The following is a 14,591-nucleotide window of genomic DNA, read 5'->3' as shown; positions in this document are numbered from 1 at the left end:
GATCAGTATCTGGATTCAGCCTACAAATAAAATCAGAGTGATTGAGTTTTGACCAAGAGGAATGTAGAGTTTTAAGAGTAGTTTTATTAAAGGTTTACAGATAAAAAGATGTTCTTCTTTCAAGTGTGATTGATAGTTATGATAAAACATGATTGTATTACCATCTAAAGATTTAAAACATTTTTAAACAGTGAATGGAATTTAATAGGAAGTTGAATTTTTTTGTCTCTTATGGTGTATATTTAATTAGATTTTACATTTTAAAATATATGTTGATTTTAAAGCTAGAGGGCATATTATAAGCTTTCATCAGAATTGTAATTTTTTAAATGGAGCCATGCATTGGTGGCTAACTTTTTGTAGAACAGGAAAACTCAACTAATTTTTGAACCAAAGAGAAAGTTTTGTCATTTATTTGTTTGAATAGTGAAATTAGTTGGTTTATTAAGTTTTGCTGTCTGGTTGTCACCTTAATTAGTGGTGATTGTATGCTTATGAGGCAGAATTTTTAAGCATTTTTACTAAATTCAGAATTTTGATTACATTTCTTGCTTACAGGGCTTTTTTTTTTTTTTTGAACTGGGTTCATGTTTTGCTAATCTGTTAAGATAATATAATTCTTATTTTAATTTTTAATTTTTGTAGCGGTATTTGCTTTTTGTAAAATCATTCTACTTACTAAAAATTTATTCAAGTGAAAGGATGGGAATCAGGAGATAAGGATTGTGATTTTTAGCCCTGCCAACAGTTAGCTTGCGGGTTACTTCAAGCAAGTCATGGGATTTCTCTGGGTCTCAGTTACCTCATTTGTAAAATAAGTAAATTGAAATTTTTTCTAATCTGAAAATCTGATTTTGAACTAGAAATAGGGATAAATAGTCTCTAAAACTCAGGTCTTTCATTTTGTTTTTGATTATCCAAAACACAAAAAAGTAGATAGGGAGAAAACATGCGAATTAGAAAATTGTGTGCTGTTCTTAGGTTGTAATATCATATCTTTTTAGAGATAGATGCATGTTTTGGGGACACTAACCACATTGTAGACTACCTCTTTATTCTCTAATTAGTATGTTTCTCTTCATGGTTTAAGTACCAGTTTTCATAAATTATTGCTGGTCTTAAATTCAGAAAAAAAGAACCTTGAATAGGATATACTTAAGTATATATCTTAAGTGTGCATGTATTGAGAGTATACTGATTAATGGAAAATTAGGGAACAAGTTTTAAGAGAAAAATAAGTTTTTGAATGAGGTATTGCTGTCTTATATTAAAGATAGATAATATGGTGTTTTTAAAACCTAACCGGTGCAATTTTGAGAGTGGGGGGGGTGACAAATAATGAAGTGAATGTGCGTAGAATTCGTTTCCTTTTTTAGAGAATATCAGTAAAATGGTAAGCTTGGCTTGGTAGTCTCCAAGGTAGGGCTTTAATATCTCATAATCCTTATAATGAACAATACAAGAACAACATTATGTGTTAGGAAAATGGTACATGCTGAAGGGCTGAACTGGGCAAAGTGTCTTTTCTTATCCATGCAGTTGTTCTACTGGTATGTGCCATTATTTTAAGAAGTTTGAAGCATTTACAGAGATTTTTAAATGGAATAAATACCTGTTAAATTCTTTATACTCCTCAGTAATTGTAAAGTTCTTGAACATAAGGGGGAGTTGGATTATCCCATCAACAACTACACAATGGTATTTTACATGACTGTTATGAGGCAGTATAGTACTGCAGGAGTCTGTTACCCCAGTCTGTAAATTGGGCTAATAGCCCCTATTTTGTAGGATTCTGTGAGTGATAACTGGCACAAATGAAGCACTATGTAAGGGTTTGTGTTTGCTATTATTAGAACTTTAGTCATGGTAGTAAAATTTCCAGTTATAGCTTTATTAATGCGTGAAAGTTTAAAAAAAAAACAGGTTTATTCCAGAAACAAGTGTGCGTAATTTTCTGAACATAGCAGCTACAGTGTAAAAAAGACTGCCTTAAACCTTCAGAAATTACTGATAGTATAATTGTGTTATAGGTCCAAGGATGAAATAAGTAAGCCTAAGATACAAAGAAAAATATATAATAAATACCAAAAATAAATAATTTTTAAAGCATTGTAGATAGAATTCTAGAAAAATATTGGTGGTCTATAATATAGTGGTTCTATGACTGTTTTGTGGACTAATTAACATTAAGAAATGTTTGGGTGGTTGAAATATCCAAGATTAGAGAATATATAAAGCTTTTGTATCTTTTGGTAATCAGATGACATTTAGGAATATGTGAATGGAGCTTGGCCCTTGCTTCTGTCTCCTTCTGTTCAGAGATTTGTATAACTAAACTCCTCATGATAGTTTGTGTTTTTGAAATTGTCAGGAGATGTTTTGTCTTGTCAGTCTGGTTTAAAGATGTATGTTTTAAATAGCTTAATACAGACTTTTTGAATTAATCTTTAAATGAGCACTAGGTTAAATAAATCCTGTGAATGCCAATTTTTTAATCCACTCAATTTCTTCATCAGACTGTAAGTTTTTGGTTTTTTTAATCTAGAAACTTCTCTAGTCTACTGAAGTCATTTTTCTTTTTCCCAAATTTTGTAGTTATCTATCATGTCACTACAGAATTGTAACAAATAAAATTGTATCCTAGACAACTTGTTCTGGACAAGAAATACTGGTTCATATTGTATAAATTTCTGGATTGACAGAAAAGTATCTGTAATATTAAGCAAAATGGAAGTTAACAGAGTACTAAGTGTAATCATTTTAATGAACTTTAATTGAATTCAAGAAAGTCAGGCATTAAAATGAGAGTATTTTTCTTTTCTGGTTTTTTTTTTTTTTCATTTTGAGTATTTTTCTTTTAAGATATTTAAGTGGCTTTTGTAATTACATCTAAAAGTAATAAAGGCTAGGGGCACCTGGGTGGCTCAGTGGTTTAAGCCTCTGCCTTCGGCTCAGGTCATGATCCCGGGGTCCTGGGATCGAGCCCCGCATGGGGTTCTCTGCTCAGCAGGGAGCCTGTTTCCCTTCCTCTCTCTCTGCCTGCTTGTGATCTCTCTCTGTCAAATAAAAAAAAAAAAAAATCTTAAAAAAAAATAAAAGTAATAAAGGCTATAATATAATAGGAACCAAGTTTAAAATTTTAGAACTAAATTTAAAATGTGTAAAGGTGATCAATTTTTATTTTGTGAGAGGACATCTTAGAAGTACAATTAGAAGTAATTTGTGAAAATTAATAATTATGGAATGAATAAATATATGTTACTGAGCATATGGAATATAGAAGATTGTTAAGTATTTTATAATAGATTGGAGAAAATGGTAATACTTCTTTTCCATATGGAATTTGAGAATTCAGTGTGCTAAAAAATCAAAGTTATGTTATAGAAGAGTGAAATATGTGAAAACCTTTGGTCACTACAGAAAAGGCAGTCATCATGCCTTACATACCCAGATGCAGCCTGTTTGAGCTCAGGAATTATAGATAAGGAAAAGGATGGTTGGAGAATTTTTTGATACTAAGAAAATGCAGTTAGCAACATAATCTAATGCACCTTCTTAAGTTAAAACTAAATTGTAAAAGATAAGAGATTTGTAGTGTAAAGCTTAGGTTATTTGTGGTAGCATGGATAATAACAGCCTACTATCAAGAAAGCACATAAAGAATCATGTATTTTAGACTCCAGATGGCCTATGGTCATGGTGGCATGACCCATTTGGTCTCTATCAGGGACAGAGAACAGGCACATAGTCTCCTAGGAGAGGTTATGATATAAATATAAGAAATATTTAGCTTGTGTTATTTGATTGTGGTTTAGATTTTGGGTGAGGAAATAAATTCTAAGCAACTCAGAGAAATACACATTTTTTAAAAATTATTTTTATTAACATATAATGTACTATTTGCTCCAGGGGTACAGGTCTGTGAATCATCAGGCTTATTTACTTCAGAGCACTCACCATGTCACATACGAAATACACATTTTTTAAAACAACTTCACTGCCATTGTATGTGTGGTATTAGTTATTTTGAGTGTACTGTTTGAAACCGAAACATTACTAAAAATGAAACTGGTCATTCTCTTAAGAGTATTATATTGGCATTTTAAGAATAAACAGTTTAAGAATTTTCCATCTTTAAATCGATAGACAATTTTCCCAACAATCTATTTGAATTTTTTATTTTAGTAAATAATGTTTTGAAGAGGATTTCTTACTGCACAAATTTTGCTTAGAAAATATGATTTGGTTTAAAAACAAAACTTCAAAATGTGTTGTTTTAAAAAGTTAAATTTTGTTATTTTGTAGTGTTTTAAATTAACTTTTATAGAGTATCTTTTGTAGTTTGTGGAAACCTGAATTCTGGATAGAGATTTTGTTTTTTGGTTTTTGTTTTTAAAGATTTTATTTATTTATTTGAGAGTGAGTGAGGAGAGAGTATGAGCATAGAGGGGGGAGGGGTAGAGGGAGAGGGTGAAGCAGGCCCTCTGCTGAGCAGGGGAACCTGACCCCTAGCTGAAGACCTATGTTTAACCCACTGAGCCATCCAAGTGCTGCTTTTTTTTTTTTTTTTTTTTTTTTGGTAGCAAAATATAGTCAGGTTGTGATGAATAAAATCTGGAAGAGCACTGTGGATATTCTTTAAAAGACATATTTGTATTGATAATTGATAATACTTGCCGATTTACTATCTAAATGAATTCTTAGGTCGTTGACTAAATTGTTAATAGATGACAGTCTTTCAAGCATGTTTGTTGAAAATTAAGAGTAAATAGACCACCAAGATTAATTTTGACATTTAATAAGATTCTATATTAATTTTATTATTTTTTTAGGCACATAAGAGCCCTTCTGAGAATAGTTATGCAGATTAGAGGTTTTTTACTTGAAAAATGGTTATGTAGGTCCTATTAAGTGTGTAATCATAAGACCTGTGTGATAGTGGGGTAGGGACTAAAGTTTTGAGAAGGAAATTTTAATGTAAGGAGAATAACAGTAACCTTGGAATCAGAACACCTGGGCTTGAATATTAATTTCTCCTACTTTCTAAATGTATGACTTTGGAAAAACTGTAACCTTTGGACTTCAGTTTTCTTTTCCTGTGAAATGGGGAAAATTCAACCTTATTTGCTTGTGAGGATAAATTTTGAGACTGCTTAGCACAAAGTAAAGTATTCTGTAATTTTTCTATGTGGAAAACTATTAAAGTTTTTAAAAAATGCTCAGAAAATGTAAACTTGCTTTTAAAGATTGTAGATGTAATTTTAACATTTACTTTGTAACAATGAAAAGAGATTTATAATTACAGGTTGGAAGTTTTGAGAATTTGAGATCTGGTTTTAAAAATAGGCTTGGAAATGACTAATAACAAAAAAGGTTTTTGAAATTTGTGGTTTTGTTTATACATTAGGATAGTTGTAAAAATAATTGTATTCCAGGGGCGCCTGGATGGCTCAGTGGGTTAAGGCCTCTGCCTTTGGCTCAGGTCATGATCCCAGGGTCCTGGGATCAAGCCCCGCATCGGGCCCTCTGCTCAGCGGGGAGCCTGCTTCCCTTCCCCTCTATCTGCCTGCCTCTCTGCCTACTTGTGATCTCTGTCTGTCAAGTAAATAAATAAAATAATAATAATAATAATTGTATTCCATTAAGCTGACTTTTTAGACCTCAGAACTGTAGTGGAGAGAAGTAACTAGCCTTTCAGATCTGAACAAATTAGAGAATAAACAGATACGATAAACTGACATTTTTAGAACAATCAGGTATTCAGGACGTAGTAGTATCAGATATTTGGTGGATCTTATTTTCATAGGAACTTCTTATATGCTAAAAGTTATATGCTAAAAGGACTTACATTTCTAGATCACACAGGTAAATCAAGTAGTTTAATGAGTTACATTGCTCTAACCTCATTTGGAATGGTCCTTAAAAAGATTTCCAAAATGTTTTTTCCCTGTGTAGGTCTAGAAAGATTTTCAACGTGAAAGAACAACATAGTGTGTAATATGGAGTATAATTAAAGTGACAGCCGGGACGCCTGGGTGGCTCAGTGGGTTAAAGCCTCTGCCTTTGGCTCAGGTCATGATCCCAGGGTCTTGGGATGGAGGCCCACATCGGGCTCTCTGCTCCACGGGGACCCTGCTTCCTCCTCTCTTTCCCTGCCTAGTTGTGATCTCTGTCTGTCAAATAAATGAATAAAATCCTTTAAAAAAAAAAAAAGTGACAGCCAACTCCTACGTCACCTACTATGAGTACCCCTAAGGTGGTGACTTGGCAATCTCAGTCTTGTAGAATAGGATATTGAGTAGTAGAGTAAATGTTTTCCCCTGCATTCAGCAAGTTTAAACCTAGACTGTTTGACTTTAGACCTCTTAAACTACTGACCTTTTCTTTAAAAATTGAGTAAGAGTTCTTAATGACAGGATGTCTGGTGGAATGCAGTGGCTTCCAGATTTTTTATATTTTTCCCCCACTGATAAAATTTACCTTTTAACAATAATTTCCATTGACAATGGCAAATTTTTCTTGGCCGGAAAGAACCACTGTTTATATGAAGTAGCAAAGCAAGAAGAAACAGATTGTTTTAACTGAAGATGCAGGAAAATAAACTACTCAAAGATCTCACTCAGTCTTTTCTTATTCCTTTCTTGTTGTAATTCACATTTTCAGAAGAGGATCCTGTTGTTCAAATTGTAATTGATAATTCTAGAAATGTTTTTTATCAGCCTGAGAAAAGAGTGATACAGGTTTATGATTTGGGCCAAGACGGACAAGGCATGAACAGAGTCCTGTCTTTCACAGAATTCTGTTACCCCTGCTACTGGAAATATTGATAGAGCCAGTTGTTTAGATAGGAATGGTAAACTATGGTTGCTGCAGGTAAATTGTGTAGGAAACTTTTTTAAGGCCCTGAAGCTAAAGTTAACTACGGTTTTAAGGAGTTGGTAAAATTATGTATGTACGACAGATAGTTGTCTCCAAGAGGCCTAAAATATTTATCATAGAAAATGTCTGCTGACCTCTGCAATAGATATCATAACGTATTTACAAAGAAATACCTGTAATTCAGGTTTTAACCTTAACCGTTAATTATGGACAGTTAACTCAAAGACTGTTGTTATCATATCAAGTGATTCTCAAAAGGGATTGGAAGTGGGGGTGGGGGTATGAGAAATTTAGCAAAGCTCTGACTGACTAACCCCCTGGTGTAGGAGTGAATCTCCATGGGATCGCATCAGAATTTGCATCCATAAAACAGTCTCGTGTATCTTGAATGGGAGAGACGAAATGTTTATGAAAATTTAAGAACTGGAGCACAGCTGATAAATAGCATTATTTTAAGAATAATCAAATTTTATGATATTAATCCTTTGTTTAATCTGTTTAAACCTTGCTTCTAGCTTTGAGTTTAAAATTTTAATCTTAGAAATACTGAGAAAGGTAGGGTTGATCATACTGATTTCCTTTAGCCATTGTGGGAGAGACTATTTAGGGTTGTCACACTATTACCGTAGTTTTATTTTCTATCCTTAGCTATTTTACTTATAGGTATCCTTTACCTGTGGGAATTTGTGCTTTTGAGCAGTTTGCTTAGTAGTGAAAATGAACTTTAGAATGTTTCTTTTTCTGTCTCAGTTTAATGTCTGTGTTGAAAACTATGCAAAGTATTTCTTTTTTAGCTTACTTCAATATTGAAATAGATATATATACATATATATATGTATTTATATTTAAGGCAACAGGTACTACGGGCAGTGTGAATGAGGGCTGGAGTTATATATACTGTCTTGGTTTGACTCCTACCTCCACCATCCACTAAATGTGTGTAATCTTAGGAACCTTGTTTTATTTTACTGCACAATAATTTATTAATAGAAATAATAGTAGTAGTTCAGATCTCTTAGGATTGTTAAAATAATGAGCTGAACTTTTATATGTATAACTTATAACACGACAGCATTTAGAGTGCAGTCAGTATATGTTAGCTATGGTAGTGTTAAGATTTATCAGGGTTAACTTTATAATAATTTGGTCATACTTTTTATGTGTTGAATATCTTAAGAAATTTAAAGCATCACTGGTCATGGAAAGTAATCAGTATATTAGAATCGAGGATGTTGTTTTGTTTTTTCCAAGTAATAGTGTACAATTACCGAGAATCCAAATACAGATGTTTTGGATAAGGGGTTTTATTACAATATCTGACTTCCCTTGTCATTTTCATTTCCTTTTAGTTATTTATTAGTATAAACAAATGAAAGTCCATTCAAACTAAAAATCCTAAGTTAATATTAAAGATACGGTATTCTTACTACTTTGGAGATTAAAGACTATATATATATAGCCATAAATGAACCATTTTAATCTTTTTTAAACCATTTCATTTCCTTAAAATTTTTGTTGTTACATTTTATTGACCATAGTGATGTGGATAATATTCATTAAGAATAATGTTTTAAAAGGTAGCAAAAGAAAGTCTTCATCAGTGTTTTTTGTTGTTGTTGTTGTTAAAGTGTGTATTGAGTGGATGGGTGGGTAGGTGACTGTGTGTATGTGATGCAGCTGGGACCAAAAGAACACTTGGTTCTTACTAGTTAATGGTGAAGTTAAGAAAAAAAGCATTAAATTTAAAAAAACCTGGTTCTTACTGTCTTCTAGTTAATGGTAAAGTTAAGAAGAAAAGCATCAAATTATTAAACTTTTAAATGTATAATCATAAACTGGTACATGTTATGGAAAAGTCACCAAGAGCATGCAGCCAAGATAATACACTTAGACTGGTAAAGTAAAGGGAAAAGGTGGTTACACTGGAAGGAAGATCTGAAGCACAATAAAAGAGTTGTTTGGGCAAGGAGATGGTGGGAAAGGTAGAGAGTGTACCACATGGGAAAAGCCTGACAGAGAGTGCAGGTAAAGAACCTGAAGGCAGGCCAGGATGTCTAAATATGAAAAGTAGGGGTAGAGCATGTAGGGTTGGGAATGTGCCACATGGAGCAAAGTACAAGTGGACAATACTTGCCTTTCAGGATTTGTAGACCATGTTAAGGAATTGGATGGCCAAAGAGCAAGGAAGTCTCTGAAGTGTTTTACATAGGGATGGCTTCACTGGATAAAGGTTTTAGAAAGGGCATTATGATTGCAATATAGAGAACAGATTTGGAATGGAAGAGATTATATATATATAGAATGAGGTGTAGGAGGTATGAGTGGATGTGGCAAAAATGGGAGTTTATTGCAAAGATGATTTGAAATTGGATCATTATTACAGAGATAGAGAGGTAGATGAGTTTAAGAATAGGAAGGGAATATCAGTTGAACTTGGTGACTACTCGGATGTTAAGAATGATGTGGAAGGGAATAATAGACAATGTAAAAAAATGTGACTTCTTGGTTTGAGGCTGGATGGATGGTGGTGTCGTTTGTCAAGGTAGGGTACATTTTGGGAGTGGGGGATGTTGACAAGATTATGAGTTCATTTTTGCATATATTGAGCTCAGGAGGTTTTGGGACTCCAAAGAGAGTTGTTTTAAGGAAGTTTGATACGCAAGCGTAGAGTATAGATACAAATTTGGGAATCATTGGTATAATAACTGTTAAAGGAAAGAGTATTGAGTGAGAGGAAATAGGGTGTGGAACTGGGCTCTGGGATCCTGGACCTTAAGAACTTAATGGTTTAATGGCTAGATAGAATAGGAAAATTCAGTAGTTACTGCATATTGTCATGTGTTCATTTAACCTAACAAACATTTAACTACAAGTACTACATTAGGTACTGGGTAGACAGGTAAATAAGATCTAATCCCATATCTTCTAATACAGGTCATGGACAAGTAAATTGGCAATCTTAGGATACTGCAGGGGTCTCAGGAACCTCCAAAATGACAAGACAGAATTAGGGCCTTTATCTGTGTTTTTTAGGCAAAGAGGATTGTAATTATCATTAGATTCCCAGTGAGTCTAGATATAAAAATATATTAAAAACAATTAATATGATAAAAGTATCACAGAGCACTGATGAGTGGGGTAAAAGAACGTTTTGGGAAGGAGTATAATGTGCCATGGAAACAAAAAGATAGGGTGTCCAAAAAGAAGGGACAGAAGTCTTATAATAGGTCATGGAGGTCAGTGAGGTATAGACATGAAGGAGAATAAGGTGGGGAGGTGGACAGGTAAGAAAAGGTTTCCAGCAGAGGGATCAGGTTATAAGTTTCAAAAGCCAGAAAGCCTGAAGATTTTAAGAACTGAAAGTATTTCTTCTAACTTTAAAGTGAACGTCGATTTTGAAAAATACACTAAATCACCAACGAAAGACTTAAGTCTGAAAAAGTAGATTCATAATATTTTGTGAATTCTTCAATGATTCCTCAATAAGGATTTTCAGGTTCGCTAGCTGAAATGTATTTTACAAAAAGACCCTAAAACAGGATAATCATGAAACTAAAATTAATAAATAATGAACTTTATGGTGAAAGTAAAATTTTTGAAAGGAACTTAGATCAATGTAAAGAAATCACATTAGAATAATTATATACAACTTAGAACTAGAAGGGACCCTATAAATATTGTAGAAGTTTTCCTTTAAATTTTATTTTTAAGTAAATTATTTTAGGGAAGATTGGAGAAAAGTATAAATAAAATTTTAAAAATTCCTAGTTTGGTAACTTTTCTTCTAAATGCTTTTTTCCTTAGCGCTAATCATACTAGTGTTTGAAAGATATTAGGGGAAAAGGGAACCCATAGCTTAACAAGTTTGGGAAATTGTATTAAAATCAAATAGATTTATCTCGGGATTTTTCAGAGGCATATAATATAGTATATATAATTTATATTAGAACCTCTTTACTAAAGTATTCATTCCACTAACACTACTGTATGCTACATTTTGTGTTGTATTAAATTATCAGTGTGGCAGTATGGCTCCGTGTTGTCTTCGTGACAGGAATGTATTATGATAAAAAGTAAGATTAGTTTCTCTTAATTGGCTTCAGCATAGAAGGATGAATGTTAGCCAACTTTTTAAAAAAATACCTTTCATGTTCTTCTATTGGTAGAGTATAACAGATACTGCAAGATGGAATGAGAGAATTTAACCCTTCACTTCCTTCCCCAAATCAATCTTACGAGGAATTCATACTAAAATTGCCATTACTATGTGACCTTGAGTAGCAGTTCTCAAACACCTGGCCTTAAAACTCCTTTATATTAATAAAAATTAATGAATTTTCTTTGTTTACATGGATTATAATCTTTGTATTTATTATTTAAAAATTAAAACAAGTTTTAAAATACTGAAATGAAAACTCATTTCATGTTAATATAAGTAACATTTTTTTTTGTAGCAGTTATTTTCCAAAACAAAACAAATTTATGAAAAGTGGCATTGTTTTACATTTTGGGAAGTGTTTAAATTCTTTTATCTGCTGCGTCATTCAGTCTTTTGTGATATCACTTGTCATGTGGACCCCTGAAAAATCCACCATACACTCAAGAAAGAGTGAAAAAGCAAAATAACATTTTAGTAGTAGTCATGATTTTTACCTCAGGAACCTTCTAGGGGTTCCTAGAACTCATTTTGAGAATAGTTGAACTAAAATATTTAGATAGTACATTGAGAAATTTTTTATAACTTGATAATCCAACTATAAATTGATAAAATATTTTTTTCCTCTAATTCTCTTTAGATTTTTTGAAACGACTTTTAGGATGGAAAATAAAAATAGTAGAATTTCATAATCTTGCTTTCAAATGCTAGCATAAATTTAAGCAGTGTTTTGAAGTTGTTCCAGAAGTGCCCAGACTTTTTGTAGTAGGTAGATTTATTTTATAGTTAAATTTATTTAGATTAATATTTGGAATTTGGCCTTTCTCTCTAAGGTTTTTTGTGAATAAATTACAAAATTCCTCATAGAGACCATATAAATGTTTTGAAATTTTGTGATGAGAACATGAACTATCAAGGTCTTTTTATCCTTAATTATTCTGGAGATATTCTTTATAACATAAAAGATCCAAAATATTAGTTATATTTTACAGTTGGATGACTTTTGTTTGAAGTTTTTGAAAATTAACCTGTTAAACTACAACATAATCATTTTAGGTTATAATGCTATATATTTTTTCTTTGTTCAGTATTTGCATTGACTAGAATCTGCTCATTTATAACTTGGTATATTTAGTTATATTAATTCTTTAGCATTGTTTCTCAATGAATTAAAGGGTGGTTGAAATAACTATTTTATTTTGTGAGTCAAGTGGTTGCACAGAATAAACTTGAACTTTTACCTCAAGTAAAAGGAAATGTTGTTGACTAGCCAGAACAAATTGCTCTGTTTCTTTAAGGTATATTTTATTTGACATTAAGAACTATCTTATTTAGCAAGTATTTTATGTCTTTCACATAATAGGTGAAGTATTACAGACATTTAGCACCTGATCACTTGCTGCAAATATGTCATCGGCTAGGACCTCTTCTTGAACAAGAAATTCCACAAAGCGTTCCTGGAGTACAAACTTTATTGGGAGCTGGAAGACAGTCCTTGCTGCGCACAAATAAAAGTATGAAAAATTTCTAGTAGTATTTAGACATTATTTTTTGTGTGTATGTCCTATTTTTGGATCCATAAAAATATGTGTGTTTAATAGGCTGCAAGCATGTTGTGTGGAAAGGATCTGCTCTGGCTGCATTGCATTGTGGAAGACCACCTGAGTCACCAATTAACTATGGTAGCCCACCCAGCATTGGTGAGTTCATTACCAAGTTGATTTCCTCTTAATAAGGAGCTTATGAAAACAAAAATGTTTTAGTTAAAGAGAATTTCATATTCTGTGCATTAGCATTCAAAGAGGAAAAAGCTATCAGATTTTTTTTACTGTGTCAGTAATCTTAATAGTGAAGAAGTCATAATGTATAATTATGGATTATACATACTATACCAAATGTAGGCCAGCTTGCTCTTTGACATATTACTTTTACAAAAAATTGTTTCCTAAAATTTATTAGATTGATTTTTGTGAACAACTATGTATCATATTACAGATTAGTTATGGTGGAAAATAAAAATAGGTTTTTTTTTTTTTTTAATAAAGCACAGTGCATTTTTTTGCCTTTAAAATTTCAAAGGAAAACTGATGTAGATAGGTTCCTCTTGAAATGCCTCCTAGATTCATTTCTTAATCTCTTCTACTACCAGGCTCTTGTCTTACCTGGATTATTGTACCATCTTCCGAACCAACCTTCTTGCTTTCAGTGTCTTCTTTCCCTTTCAGGTCATATCTACAACACTGTAATAGTAATCTTACTTAATTCTACCTTTGCTGTGGTGTTTTGCTCAAGTAAAAAGAGTTATGATATTTTAATGGCATCATACTTCCGCTGGCATGAGTCTAAACTTTTCATTTTCAGAGACTTTCATATTTTCATCATAGCGTCTTCTCCCACCCCCACTCTTTTGTCTATCCAGGAGTGTTAATTCTCCTTCTTCCACCTATCCAAATCTATTTATTTATTTTTTGGATAGTTGTTATACTGATCATCAACATTATAGTTTTGCCTTTTGCTTAATATAGTAGACCTTTTCTCACTGTTTTAAACTTTCTTTTTGTCCTATTATTTTCCATATCCTAAAAATAGCATAGAAGTGTTTTTTTTTTTTTTTTAAATACAGTATGGCAATCTTTGTGTTTTATGTAGAGCAGTTTGTCCTATATATGTAATTATTGGTAGATGTGGGTTTAAATCTCCTAACTTGCTGCATGGAAGGTGATCTCTTGCTGGCTTTCTACAGTTAGTCTGTGATATGTCTTGGTGTTGGTGGGGTTTTTTGTTTTTTGTTTTTTGTTTTTTTTAATCTTGTTTGAGATCCATTGGGTTTCTTGAATCTACATAATGTCTTTTCCTGGCATTGGAAAATTCTCAGCTATTACCTTTTAAAATACCATCTTTGCTCTATTCTCTCCCCTTTGGGACTCCAATTGAACAGATGGTAGACTTTCTTACTTAATCTTTATCACCTTCTCTTTTATGATTTCATCTTTTTGTCTCTGTGATGTATTCTGGTTTGTTTTCTCTGACCTTTCCAAAGGTATCCTTTGTAATACTTGTGTGGCGGACAATCATGGATGTTTTGTTTTGTTTTTTAGCATATGAGTGTCTTCGTTACATACTGGTATCTATAGGTAATCTGTATATAAAGAAGAACTATTAAAACAAGAAAGGATTTGAGATACTAGAGTATATTTTATCTTTGCACTTAGAAACTTAAACTAGGGGCAGAATAGTTTTCTTTAAAGAAGGGGAAGGTAAAACATTACAGGTGCTTAACCTACAGGGGGACGTCCATCCTCTCTTGAAAACTTGCATGTCTATATAGTAAGGGGAATGTGTTATATTGTTTTTTCACCACATTGTCCAGTAGCTCTGTGGTAGCTGATAAAGTACAAGAATACTGACAGTAAGTAACTTCTCTTTTTGCTGTGTAAGTAATTACTGTGTGCTAGGCATTTTCCACTTATTTTCTCTTTTAAAACCTTAAGTGGTCTATAAGCTATTCTTATTTTATAGAGAAGGAAATCGAGGCATCAAAAGGTTTGGCATCTTG

The 14,591-nt window shown here is 32.5% G+C and overlaps 1 protein-coding gene across 1 annotated transcript in view; it reads left to right on the top strand.

Annotated features, from left to right (window-relative positions):
- PHIP (pleckstrin homology domain interacting protein) overlaps positions 1 to 14,591 on the top strand; it is a 133,794-nt gene that overhangs the window by 3,528 nt on the left and 115,675 nt on the right. The window contains 2 exon segments of the mRNA XM_047734612.1: positions 12,399 to 12,549; positions 12,637 to 12,735. Coding sequence (XP_047590568.1) covers positions 12,399 to 12,549; positions 12,637 to 12,735 — 250 coding nt within the window.

Source organism: Lutra lutra, chromosome 6 (assembly GCF_902655055.1).
Source record: "Lutra lutra chromosome 6, mLutLut1.2, whole genome shotgun sequence".
Taxonomy (NCBI): domain Eukaryota; kingdom Metazoa; phylum Chordata; class Mammalia; order Carnivora; family Mustelidae; genus Lutra; species Lutra lutra.
The sequence above is the reverse complement of the archived record's forward strand: the minus strand, read 5'-3'. Positions and strand labels throughout refer to the sequence as shown.